The sequence below is a fragment of the Leptodactylus fuscus genome, chromosome 9 (genome assembly GCF_031893055.1).
Source record: "Leptodactylus fuscus isolate aLepFus1 chromosome 9, aLepFus1.hap2, whole genome shotgun sequence".
Taxonomy (NCBI): Eukaryota; Metazoa; Chordata; class Amphibia; order Anura; family Leptodactylidae; genus Leptodactylus; species Leptodactylus fuscus.
In genome coordinates, this window is record NC_134273.1 from 63108311 (window position 1) to 63122858 (window position 14548).

At 42.1% G+C, this 14548-nt stretch overlaps 1 protein-coding gene across 2 annotated transcripts in view; it reads left to right on the plus strand.

Annotated features, from left to right (window-relative positions):
• Nucleotides 1–7768, plus strand: part of WDR47 (WD repeat domain 47) — a 35375-nt gene extending 27607 nt beyond the window's left edge. For both annotated transcript variants that reach the window (XM_075286422.1, XM_075286423.1), the window contains 4 exons: nucleotides 581–751; nucleotides 1104–1235; nucleotides 2164–2382; nucleotides 7273–7768. In XM_075286422.1, the coding sequence (XP_075142523.1) occupies nucleotides 581–751; nucleotides 1104–1235; nucleotides 2164–2382; nucleotides 7273–7415 (665 nt within the window). In that variant the 3' untranslated portion in view covers nucleotides 7416–7768. The remainder of the gene's footprint in view (nucleotides 1–580; nucleotides 752–1103; nucleotides 1236–2163; nucleotides 2383–7272) is intronic.
• The last annotated feature ends 6780 nt before the right edge of the window (nucleotides 7769–14548 follow it).

Below are 14548 nucleotides of genomic sequence, written 5' to 3' on the forward strand. Positions count from 1 at the left end.
TGCGCTGTTCATGAGCACACTATGCTTGTGTGGAAATAGAATAAAGATGGCCGCCGATCATGCGCTGTTGGCACTGCCTTAACCGGAAGAAGCAAAACGGCCGCGTTCAGGAATGAACCAAACAACATAAAAGATGTTGCAAAGGTCTTTATGTAGAGGTCAAGCATACCTTATAATAAGATCATTTGACATAGACCATAGTACAAGATATTATAGTGTGTAACTTGTGTATATAGAATGTCCAAAATATGGATACTGTAAAAAGAGCACTCACCTGATCCTTCACTGGATAGCTTTAGCCGGTAATCCCTGGATCGCCCAGCTCCTTCCCTGGCTCTCCAGTACAGAAATAGAGGATTTAAAAACAATAATGGATCCAGCATTCCAGTGTATAAAAGTATTACATTATTCCACACTGTTGATGTGGCTTTCTCTTTACATACACTAGCTGCTGACATTGTAGCTTTTAATGGTATTTTGGAATATCCAGAATCCTGTCGGTCTGTGTTTTAAACTGCATTTGAAATATGTGTATGCCATCTATGCATCAGACACTAATTCAGAACCTTGCCTTTTTCAGGCCCAGACTTGGAATTCAGCATGCATGATGGAACGATTAGAGACCTGGCTTTTATGGAAGGGCCAGAGAGCGGTGGTGCAATATTAATCAGTGCAGGAGCCGGAGACTGTAATATCTACACTACAGACTGCCAGCGCGGGCAGGGACTGCATGCATTAAGTGGGCACACAGGTAAGCATCACTTCAGGAAAATATCAGGTGTACCAATAGCTTTGCAATTGTGGTATGACACACACACACACACACGTATATGCGTGAGTGTTTATATATATATATATATATATATATATATATATATATATATATATATATATATATATATATAATGTGTGTGTGTGTGTGTGTGTGTGTATTTATAGATATATAGAGATATATATATATTATATATATCATTCATTCTAAGCATCTAAGTTGCCTAATAGGCTTCTAATGTTGAACTGTGAGCTCACACAAGTGCTTTGCAGTCATAGATTTCCTCTTCAATACCATAGTGAAGAAGAATATTTCTGATCTTGTGTCACAGGGCATATACTGGCTCTTTATACATGGAGTGGCTGGATGATTGCATCAGGATCTCAAGATAAGACTGTCCGATTTTGGGATCTCCGGGTTCCCAGCTGTGTTCGAGTGATTGGGACCACATTCCATGGAACAGGTAATCTTGTATACACTAGCAGACTCAAAATCTAGTTGCCAATAGTTACAGCTATAGTCCCATATTTTTTAATGGGCCTTTAAAATAACAGTAAGCTTTTGCATGGATCAGTTGTTCAGAGGTACAATCAGTCCCAGATGTCAATGAGAGCAGAGCTGCAGTAACAGCGTACAGAGTTGTCTGCTTTAGATTCCTTGCACTATATGAATAATTCTTTTAATGATCGAAAAGTTAAGGGTGTTGCAATATGATGATCCTAGTCACAACATGGCCACAATCTGAGGCTGGAGCCGCCATTGTTTTCACTTCTAATTAAGTGGATTGTAAATGTAAGCCTCATGCACACGACCAAGCGCATGAGACGGGTCTGTGATTGCACATAGATGCATCTGTAACTCCATTCATTGCTCTTAGTGAGATTGGGCGAAAAGAGGACAGGAATAGAACTGTCCTTAAATTTTTCCCCTGAATCATAGCCCTGTGATAATACACTGTTGTGTGTATGGGGACAAAGAAATGAATGGGTCAGTACGCTAGCCGTAAAAAACATGGCTCGCACACGCTCAATACATATGGTTGTGTGCATGAGGCCTAATTATGGGCTATTTTTTATTTAAAAAAAAAAAAAAACCTGCATATCCAATGTGAGGTCCATAGCTGACCTGTGAGTAGTGCTGCATATTTTTGTAGAATGCAATTCCACTATGTGAACGTACCATGTTGTGGGGGCACGGGGGGGATCTAAAGCAGCACATCACATGGAAACTGTCCCTAGCTACACTGGGATGGGGATGTCAAATGACATGACTAAAATCCAGGTAACTCCAAATGTACCTGTAATTTTATAATGGGTAATGTATATTTTTATAGTGTCTCAAACTGCTTTTTTGTGTTGAATCTGAATTGTGGCTTTTTCACCTTCTATCAGGCAGTGCGGTGGCCTCTGTGGCTGTAGATCCAAGCGGGAGGCTGCTTGCTACGGGACAGGAGGATTCTAGTTGCATGCTGTATGACATCAGAGGAGGTCGAATGGTTCAGAGCTATCATCCACACAGCAGTGATGTGCGCTCTGTCCGCTTCTCCCCAGGGGCGCATTACCTGCTAACTGGATCTTACGACATGAAGATTAAAGTCACAGATCTGCAAGGTACGTTCTAGAGGGTTTTTAGCTTTAATTACACAGCATTAATAAACTATTGTTCTCTGTCTAAATAAATGTCATTTCTGCTGAGTGACATAACCAGATACTGCCACATAGGAATAACCCTGTTATAACTTACACAATGTGTACTTTGCATAAGTATACGTAAGCCAAAACTGTGGAGCTTAAACATGGAAGAGGTTCAATTTCTTCTTTCTCTGTCAGTTCCAGTCCATTTACTTACAGATACTGATACAAAAAACCTGGCCCCTATACAAGTTCTACAAAATCAATACTTCAGAATCCAAGTCGGTGAATTACGTACTACACAAAGTATTTAGGGCATCAGTATCATTTCAATTAAACTGGTTCTACCAAACGCTGACAATAGCAGCTGGACTCATACCTCATCCTTCACCTCTGTTTGCACCAGAGGGGTTGTAGATCTGTTTTCTACCTGAAGATGTGTTTGAAGGGCATGGCCTAAATAATCGCCATTAATCCTTATTGGAGAGAAAATGCCAAATTAGTTTAGATTTGGGTCATAATCACTTAGCCATAGCCAGCTTCCTAGGTGACAAGATAAGATAATCTTTTAATAATCCAAACATGGGACATTCAGTATTACAGCAGCATGGATAATACAGTAATATATTTTAAGAAAGAACACATACAAGCTCATGGCCAATAGAAAAAAAAGATACTAGGAGTCATGGCAACTAAGAAGAAAAAGAAAGACTCAGGATCATTTAGTTCTCTGTGCAGAGTGATCTTCACTTAGCCTGATGTTGATTATACAGCCTGACCGCAGTTGGGAGGAAGGACCTCCGATAACACTCCTTCTCACACTTTGGCACTGGGCAGTACTGTTGGTTACTGACAATACTGCCCAGTGCCATCACAGTCTCATACATGGGAATGGAGTTATTCTCTAGTATGGAGCTCACCACGGACAGTATCCTCCTATCACCCACCACCTGTACTGGGTCCAGGGGGCTCCCCAGGACAGAGCTGGCCCTTCTCATCAGCCTGTCAAGTCTATTTCTATCCCTGGCTGATATGATACTCCCCCAGCAGGCCACTCCGAAGAAAATGGCTGATGCTACCTCATAGTTGAAAAAGGCCCTAAGAAGTGGCCCCTGGACTCCAAAGGCCCTCATCCTCCTGAGCAGGTAGAACATTAATAGATGAGGATGCTGCCTGCATATGCCCATCTAAGGTTTTAAAAGATATAACATAACTTTTCAGCAAAAGAGGTATTGGTAGGGGTGCTATAGAACTTGGGTCTGTTTAGGGTGGAAAAACAGCTGCCATGTTCCCTAACTGGGTTTGCACAAAAATACAGTTATTCCTTATCCACAGCTGAAAATTTCCCTTGCATATCTCCAGTAAGTGAAGTACACTGTTTCTGTAGCCCCCACCATTTCCAGGCAATCAGTGCAGTTAGTTATGATACCTGACATGCTAACCAGACTCTAATGTCAAGTGGGTGGTGTCCGGGAAGAACAGACAAGGGGGTTACACTGAGAGCTCCAATAAGAGGCAGCCACTGTCTGAGCTTTTAATCGCACCCCTTGCCTGCTCTTGCCTGATACAACGCACTTGACGTTAGAGAGTACAGTGAGCATTTCAGGCACCAAACTAACTGCATTGATTTCTTGAGCAGGATGATGGTGCTAGAGAAAACATCCCAAGTGTATCAGAAAGGTAGAGGGGAGCCTGTTGTACAGTGAATAGAGCTGGAGTTGGCTAAGGTGGAGAAAGGTCCTCATTAAATAGTAACTTCCATGTCAACAATGTGCCATCAATGAATAGTACAGGCTGTGCAGTTCTGTTACTGCGTTTTCTTTTATATATTGTCGTCATTCAGAACATTATCTTTATGACGTATCTTACCCCACATCAAGAATTGTCCATCATATGCTAATTTCCTCTCTCCTCTACATATTGTACAGGTGGTTTAAGTCATGTGACACTAGACCCCGCCCAGGGTAGGATGGTTCTCCCCCTATCCTCCCACCAATGGCTGTTAAAAATGGTGAATCATGTGACCTCAGCATTGTACAAAACAGTAACATCTAAACTTCAATGCTACAATTTTAATTAGTGGTGACTCTAACAGGGGCAAATGTGTTTTCTGTATTTGCCTAACATGTATACAGTTTAGTCAATTCTCAATTACCCAAAAATGTAGATGTCACAGAGATTGCTAACCACATGGTGACGGGTGAAGGTTGGCAGTGGTGGTACATGTTTTGTTTGAGCATGCTGGTGGTTAAAGCACTCTGTTAGGGGGTGTTCACACTACCATTGATGATGTCCATTGCTGTCTCCCATCATAGGTTGACTGCAACAGATGCACAACTTTATCTTCCATTACAAAAGTAAACAAATATGATAGAAGCTAGCTTCTGTCATGATGTTTTACATTAGTGTAAATGGGAATGGTGTAAGAATCAGTCTGTGACAGTTTAATGTCTGTTGCTGTCAACCTATGATGACAGCATCGGACATTACCAATGTAGTGTGAATGCCCCCTTGCATATGGTAAGGATAGTGCCACTAACTTTCAGTATTTCCTGCACTTTTCCATTTCATAGTAATTTAGAGGTTTCTTTCCACCTAGCATGGACTGGTAACCTCTATCTATCTATCTATCTATCTATCTATCTCTCTCTCTCTCTCTCTCTCTCTCTCTCTCTCTCTCTCTCTATCTTATAAAAATGAATTCTTGTCTGTCTGTCTGTCTGTTCTTTATGCGCGACCAAACGACTGGACCGATCTTCACCAAATTTGGTACAGAGATACTTCAGGTATCCAGGAAGGTTTAAGACGAGACTCTAACTTGCTCGGAAGTACCGTTGCTGAGATACAGCATTCCAAACAAAATGTGTCCCCCCCCCCCCCCAGCCAATACAAACCTGCAAGTCTTTCACTCATATTCCAACTGCAATACACACAGTCACTCCACATACACAACCCAACACTGATATCCAAACTGAGATACACGCATCAGAGGATTAGATACACAGTTCAGAACACAGTATCACACGCCAGAGGATTAGATACGCACATCTGCACACAGTTCCACACACTGAAGGATTAGATACGTGTGTCTGCACCCAGTTCCACATGTCGAAGGATTAGATACACGCGTCTGCACACAGTACCACACGCCGGGGGATTGGATACATGCGTCTGCACACAGTACCACATAGCAGAGGATTGGAGACGCGTATCTGCACACAGTTCTACACACCAGAGGATTAGATAGGCGCGTCTGCACACAGTTGCACACGCCAGAGGATTAGATACGCGTGTCTGCACACGCCGTAGGATTAGATACGCGCCTCTTCACACAATACCACACGGGAGGATTAGATACGTGCGTCTGCACACAGTACCACACACCAGAGGATTAGATACGCGCCTCTTCACACAATAGCACACAGGGAAGGATTACATACGTGCGTCTGCACACAGTACCACACGGGGGAGGATTTGATACGCGCATCTGCACACAGTACCACAAGCCAGAGATTTAGATGTGCACGTCTACACACGCCGTAGAATTAGATGCGCGAGTCTACACACAGTACCACATGGGGGAGGATTAGATACACGCATCTGCACACAGTACCACATGCCGTCGTATTAGATACGCGAGTCTGCACACAGTACCACACGTCAGGGGATTGGATAAATGCGTCTGCACAGAGTACCACATGCCAGAGGATTGGGTATGTGCCTCTGCACACATTTCCACACGCCAGAGTATTAGATACGCACATCTGCACACAGTTCTACACACCGGAGGATTAGATTCGCGCCTGTTCACACAATACCACACAGGGAGGATTAGATACGTGCCTCTGCACACAGTACCATACGCTGAAGGATTAGATAGACGGCTCTGCACAGAGTACCACACATTAGAGTTTTACTCCAGGTTTCCATAGCAACCCAGCCATTTTTCTTCACTGCTGTATGTCAGCTTTAAAGAAGAAGGGCACTGTGTATGAGACTGTTACACAAAGTCACATACACACAGCTTTACTGCAGGTTCACAGGTATTTCACTGATATCCAAAATGAGATACACATGATCACGTGACGCTTATGGACACACACACAGAAGCGATATACAAAAAAACACCAGTGCAAAATTGGACAATTCTTATGGGGGTCACTACACAAACAAAAAATGTAATATACCCGTACGAAGCCGGGTCCTCCTGCTAGTATGTGTGTGTGTGTATATGTGTGTGTGTGTGTATATATATATATATATATATATATATATATATATATATATATATATTACAATTTTTTTTTATTTATCGTAACAGAATGATTGTTGTGCTGGGTTACAAAATCAACTGTTCAGTTAATAGGAACTGTAATGCACTCCACACAAAAATATTGCTGGCATCCATTGAGTCCTTCAGTACGAAGAGCAGAGTTGCACATTGAAAGCTAAAAAGGGAGTCTAATTGAACCACATCCTTAAGCTGTTTTTAGAAATCTGCAAATGAAGCTGTAAGGCAGAGGAACATGGCAGAGTCTGAGGTGTTGAAATCTGAATATGGAGCCCTTGCACTTGACCCTCATTCACATAATGCCCCTTACAATGCTCTGTGGCTGATTTGCTATTGAGTTCCGGGTGACAGGCTCCCTTTTAAAGGACTTGTTCAGAATTAACTAAAAGCAATGGAATGATTTACCTATGACTTATTGGAGTCCCTGCTGTCAGTCTTTGTGCCATTCACTGGTCTCAGCGGTGACCTATTTGAGGCCAGTGAATGGCTGTAGCGGTCACATGCTTATTATTGAATAGATTATAAGAACAACATTTGGTGAAAGTTATTTCATGTACTCTGTATCTCTCTCTCTTCAGGTGATCTTACAAAACCTCTTCCAATCATTGAAGTTGGTGAGCACAAGGACAAGGTGATCCAGTGCCGGTGGCATACACAAGATCTCTCTTTCTTGTCGTCTTCTGCTGACAGAACTGTATCATTGTGGGCTTATAACGTTTAATAAGAGACTACGATATTTAGGTTGACTTTCACTAGGAGGCTGAATTGGCCTTTCCTATCTGGCCTCCATTATCATGGTTTTACAGCTGAACCTCTGAGCTGCCAGAGAGGTCGGTTACTGAATGCCTGCAACCAAAAATATAGAATAAAATCATACATACATCATGCTGTAGTAGTGCAGATGAAAGGGGGCAACGAGAACAGAAAGAAGGCTGTCACTAGCCTCAGGATAGTCCTAGGTAAAGGTCATTTAAAAAATATATATATATGTATATAACTTTTTTTTTTTCTTTTCCTGCATCATCAGTACATGAGTAGGATGTCTTTACACGTAAGAGCCCGCATCAGAACAAAATTGCGTCGTTGTTGTACAAGCAGTAGCACTTTCATAGGATGTACACTAGTGTTGAGCGAATAGTATTTGATCGAATACCTCGCTCCCATAGGAATGCGTGTAAGCGGCCGAACACCAAGGGGTTAAGCGCATCATATATTCACTGCACTCAACCCCTTGGTGTTCGGCCGCTTACACGCATTCCTATGGGAGCGAGGTATTCGACGAATACTGTTCGCTCATCTCTAATGTACACATCTAACACGAGTCTGTGAACAGATTTTTTTTTTTTTGTTTGGTTTCAGTGGACAACTGCACCTTAATATTTACATGGCTACCCCCTGTGAGCCAAGCGATTGGAATACCTGCAATGTGCCAATATCATATACAATTCCTTCATTCAGAGTAATACACTATAGCTACCAAAGACACATTTACACCGCAGACTTTTACACATTTACACCACAGACTTGGCAATTTTTCTTAACTTAGAGGTATGTGCTGTTAAAGGAATATCTCTGTAAGAAAGCAACAAACAATAAGATTTGTCATTCTCCAGAACTGACACTTCAGAAAGTTTGCTGTGATGTTAAACAGCACATATTCCCTGTAGCTCCACGGCATGTAAGGAAGGAGCAGAGGGAGTCTTATAGGTCAAGAGCCACTAAATTGTCTAAAAACTAACAAAAATAAAGTGTTCTTATCACTATTATTTAATAGACGGGGGCTCGAAAGAGGTTGTGCAGCAGTACAATGTCCCTATCACATGGTTCCGGACGTGGAGCCTCTTCTCAGAGCGTAAACCGTATATAGAGAATGAGATGAATGGTGCTCTGTCTGCAGCCTTCTGTCAGGATGTTGGCCTGTTGCGCTGATCCTGGGATCAGAACAGTGGACTTCAATGACAGCAGTGTGAACTTAGCCTTATAGAATGATTGGGTTTCATCTACCTATATGTACCTTCCATGTACAGTTATCTCTACAGTAAAAGTGGGAAATCTTTTCAAAATCCTGACCAAAAAGACGACTCCCGTTGAAATCAATGGGAGCCACTCAGGAGTTTTTTCCGGGAGACGTTTCTTCCGGCTCCTGGAAAAAAGAAGCGACGTGTTGATCCTTCAGGCCGAGTTGCCTCGCGATTTGGCCTGAAGACGCTCCCTCCTCCGGACTAGGCCTATTCATTGAGCCTAATCCAGAGCAGAGTGCGCGACTCGATGCAGTGCACCGGATTTCAGTCGCGGCTACCCAGCTTTTGGTCCGGAACCGCCTCAGGTTCCGGACCAAAAATCACCATGTGAACTTACCCTACATGTAATAACGTTCATTGAGAAGTTCATACATTAACAACATTATATGGACACGGATGGGATTCTTGTATAGGGCTGCTTCCAGCTCACTAGCCCCCTTCCTTCTAGTCTGGGCCTTTAGAAGTCACTTGTATTGCAGTCCTTGAGGTGTCCGCATGTCAGTAAACTCGCCACCTTCATTCAGTGCGCTCAACACTACTATACAATGCTGTATGCTGAATTTTATCGTGGGTGAAATGCTGCTAGAATTATCCAGTGTTGATCTTGATGTTTTACAGCCTTTTTTTTTACATAGACGCTAAATATATGCAACATAAACCAGATTTCCCTGCACACCCTCTGCTTCAATGGCCAGTAAGACATCTCACAGGCAATGGTGAAGCTTGTGATCTCACGTGTAACCTATTAGGTGCCAGAAAGGGAGTATTGTGTACATGACTGCATGGCACACTAGCATGAGAGCAACAACTAACCTGGATATTGAGTCTTGCACTTGCGTGTCGTGTTATCTATTTTTCTATCCTACTGGTAGAAATCTAGCTTCAATGTTGTATTCACTAATGTAAATGCTAATATTTCTGGATTATTCTGTTCATACTGTATATTTTTTATTTTTGTTAAATTAAAAAGCCTAAATAAGATTTAGGAAGGTTTTATTTATTTGATATGAAGTGGAAATATTATTATTTTGTTCTTTTAACATACTAAACTTTCTGTGCACTGTATGTATCTATTTTTTACCTATTGTTTAATGTGGCAATGTTTACTATGGAAGTGTAACTGTGCTGCAATATGAATAAAGAGATCCAAGATTCATCATTTCAGCTGATAATACTGGTTCAGTTGTGCAAATATTGTGTCGTGGTGGTTACCGGGGCAAGAGGGTGAATCTGGGCACCCCTACAAACTACCAGGGCAAACCAATATTTGGGAGATGAAGCTCGCAAGGTACGCCCAATTCTCGCATCCTGTAGGCTCCCATGTCCCACAACAGTAAATAACTACTGCTGTCGCAGGCATTTGTTACGAAACCTATTGTAATATTGAATGTGTGCAAGATCACGTTGGTTAATCGGTTAACGTTCAGTATTGACTATTATACAACTTATCACCCAGCTTCAATCCTTAGTAAAACGAACTGCTGTCTGTATGGATGTGTATATGGAATATATACCAATCAGGTACAACATTAACCCCTTCCCGCCGATGGCACCTTTTGTCTTCCTGACCAAGCTCAATTTTTCAAAACTGACATGTCACTTTATGTGGCAATAACTTTGGAACGCTTTAACTTACCAAAGTGATTTTAAGATTGTTTTTTCGTAACACATTGTACTTCATGTTAGTGGTAAATTTTGGTTGATATGTTTTGTGTTTAATTATGAAAAAAATGGAAATTTGGTGGAAATTTTGAAAAATATGCATTTTATAAAGTTTGAAATGATGTACATTACATACAGATAGTCAGACCGCCAAAATTATATCATAAATCTCATGTCCAAGATCTCTGCTTTATGTCGGCATCAAACTTTAGGCGCCCTTTTAATTTTTACGGACATTATAAGATTTACAAGTGAAACAACAATATTCAAAATTTTCAAGAAATTTCCAAAACCCATTTTTTAAAGGGCCTAATCCAGTTATGAAGGCGTTTTGAAAGACCCTTGTATTAAAGCCCCCCATAAATCACCCCATTTTCAAAACTGCACCCCTTAAATAAGCCAAAACAACATATACCTAGTAGTTTAACCCTATAAGTGCTTAACAGGAATTAATACAAAATGGAGGTGAAATTTTCAAATTTGAATTTATTTTACTAATATTTTCGTTTAGCCCTAGAATTTGCACATTCACAAGGGGTTAAAGGAGAAAACGCATCCCACAATTTGTTAGGCAAGTTCTCCCGACTACCATAGTACCCCACTTGTGGGTGTAAACTAATATATGGACGCTCAGCGAGACGCAGAAGGGAAGGCGCGCCAAGGAACTTTTAGAGGGCAGATCTGGCTCTGATCAGTTTCAGGAGCCATGTCGCATTTACAAAGCCCTTGAGGTGTCAAAACAATGGAAACCTCTAGAAAGTGACCCCATTTTGAAAACCGCACCCCTCAAAGAATTTATCAAGTGATGTAGTGAGCATTAGTAACCCCAAAGTGAATGTGTAAGCTGTGCGGAGTAAATTGGGCACACCAAATCCTATTTTATTTTCCCACTAGCTCCTATGACACGGACGGTGAAGAGGGGCATTCTGGGGGATCAGCGCTGCTGTATTATCTGTCATAAGCTCTAAATATGGGGGGTCCCCTGAAAACACTCGCACCGCTTACACATTTCCTTCTAGTCACAGCCACTTATGTCCTAATGATTTGGCGACTTTTGGGGTTTTTGTCTTCACATTGTACAAGCTAGATTTTTATTTTTATTTTCTGGCAATGTGGCCATATAAGGGCTTGGTGTTTGCGGTATTAGGTGTACTTTTCAATGCCACCATTTTGGGGCCTGTAACTTATTGACTACATTTTATTAACTCTTTCTGGGTGGGATGTAAAAGGAAACATCAATTCTGGCATTGCTTTTTAGCATTTATTTTTTTTCCCCGTGCAGCGTACAGCATAAGCAACATGTTACCTTTATTCTGCGGGTCGGTACGGTTACGGCGATATCTCATTTATATTCTTTTTTAATGCTTTGCTATTTGTGCAGAATAAAATTCAATTTAGGGAAAAAAATCATTATTTTTGCATCGCCATCTTCTGAAAGGCAAAACATTTTTATTTTTCGCTAGACAGAGCTGGTTGAGGGCTTATTTTTTGCGGGAACACCTCTTCTTTTTATTGGTACCATTTTGTTTTTCATCTGACCATTTGATTACTTTTTATTGAACATTTTGTAAGGGAAAGGTGGTGAATAATCATTATTTTGTGCGGTTTTCTACGGGGTTTTTTTTACACCGTTCGCCGTTCGGGTTAAATAATGTTTTAATTTTATTGTTCAGGTTATTACGGACGCGGCGATACCAAATATGTAATGTTTTTTTCTATTTTTCTTTATTTTACATAATAAAACATTTTATATGGGGAAAATGGGATTTTTGGGGCTTTATTTATTTCTATTTTATTTTAAACTTATTTAAACTTTTTTATTTTTACTTTTTTCTAACTTTTTTTTTCTGTCCCCATGGGGGATTGAAGCAGTGATCGGCTGATCACCGCTTCACTACATATACACTGCAATACACGTGTTACCCGTGTATTGCATTGTATAGGAAGCTGTCAGCCTGTGTAGACGCACAGGCTGACAGCTTCATTTACGGCAGGATCAGCCAGGTGCGAGGATGGGGTAAGTGAAGGGGCAGACCCGGGGTCACTGATCAGACCCCGGGCTGCCCCCTACGAACACCGGCACCCCCCGCGCCGGTTTCGGGATCGGCAACATTTTGTAACGAAACCCCGAAGGTGCCGGTGGTCATGTTGATCGCCGGCATCTCAGGGGTTAACACCCGCGATCGGACCCGGTTCCAACCGCGGGTGTTACAGGGCATTATCAGCCGTGTATTACGGCTGACACCCGCTGTGCATGGTGCGCACACAGTTTCTGTGTGCGTACCATGCATCCGCAGTAATAGTACGGCGGTTTGCGGGAAGCCCTTCCCTGCAGCGCCGTACTATTACGGCGAATGTCGGGAAGGGGTTAAAGGGGGTCAAATTATCCCCTGTCCGCAGAATGGGAATAACTTGCAGATTTGTGGGGTTTCAACTGCATAGACCTCAACTGATCAGGAGAATGAGGGAGTTACTTCCTCCATTCAGCATAAAGCAGAGATCAGGCAGCATGTTCACCAGTATTTCAATGGGTTTGCCAGATATGGTGCCTACCGCTATCTTGTACACTCCCACTGAAATTACAGGAGCACTGAATGCACTGCCCAACCATTGCACCATTCAGAATGGGGGACAAAACTGGGCAGTTCTGATTGGAGAGGGTCTCAGTAGTTGGACCCCCCCTTCACTGTTCTGCAAGTTATATTCTATCCTGTGGAAGATAGTACATAGGAAGTTTGTCACAAGAAACTTGATAACAATCCATTGTAGAGCACATTACTATTCTGAGCACCATTATACCTTTACATAGTGCAAGAAAAAAAATGCTTTTAGAAATTTGTAAATTAGGCTGAAGTTACTGCCATTGTCTCCAAGACCTCTGTATTCGGATTTGTAATCCTGAGGCCCCGGCCTGTCCTCATTTTGCACATTTATAAAAGTAGCTTTTTTCAAGGAAATGATTCATCATAGTCTTTGGACTACCTGAGAATGTATTCACACAGAGGAATTTACACAGATTTTGCCCCCGAATACAGAGCAGATTCCTCCTGGAATCCGCCTCCCATTGTTTCCAAAAGCATCCAGCTCAATCTTGCTGCGGATTCCCTGGCTGATTCACCCGCGTTGGCCGTGACTTGAGACTCCCTGCTGATTAGGCCCATTCACCCGGGGCTAATCCGGAGCGGGATGCTGCGATGGAAGGCTGATGAATTGCATGGGCATCCTGTCGTGGCTAGATCGTGATGAAAATGAAGAGGAATTTCTCTGTTTTCCGCCATGTGAACAAGACCCTAAAGGTAAGCTGGTGCCCAGAATAATTTCTCCTACAATGCGCTATGGATTGTTGGTCCTGTTCTCTGTTGTGTGCTGTGGTCCACTGTGTAGGAAGTCCTGATGCTCATGTTGTCACTGAAACAACATGGCCTCAGAAGTTGCTGTTAAGATAGCAGCGACGGGTGATGTTACTGGCCCTTCTCCAATGACCGCTGAGTCACATGAGACTCGGTACTTTTAGCGCTGTGGCCCAGACCTGCAACAGAAAGAAGGCTGGGAGTGACAGGTAAGTATGTGTTTTTATTTTTCCTCTTTTACATACTCTTCCCCCAACCCACTGGTTGCTCCAAATCCCGAGACAGACTCTCCTTAAAAACACCTAAATAATATTATTTAAGCCCACACATGATACCAAAAGAGCTCTGACCCATACAGGCATGAACTCCAAAAAAACCTCTTCGGGTATCCTTTAGTATCTGGTACCAAGATGTTAGCAAAAGATCCTTGAAGATTTGAGGTGGGATCTGTTTAGATTTGTTGTGTTTTCTAACACATTCCACAGATGCAGGATTAGATGGAAATCTGGAGCCAAGTCAACACCTTGATCCCTTTGGCATGTCCCTCAAAGTATTACTGAACATCTTTTGCAGTGTGGCAGGGCAGAGAATCCTGCTGAAAAAGACCACGGACATTAGAGAAGACCATGAAGTGGCAACGGTAAGGTTCAGGTAGTTGGCATGTCTCAAAGTAACCAAAAGGCGTCCCAGAATTATATACAGAATTACATAGTATATATCCAGAGTATCCCACTGATTTTGATGGCTTGCGGTTTTTCCTATGCCATATATTGTTCCATGGTATGGTGCTGATATTTGTGCACTCACCTCAGATGGTAGAC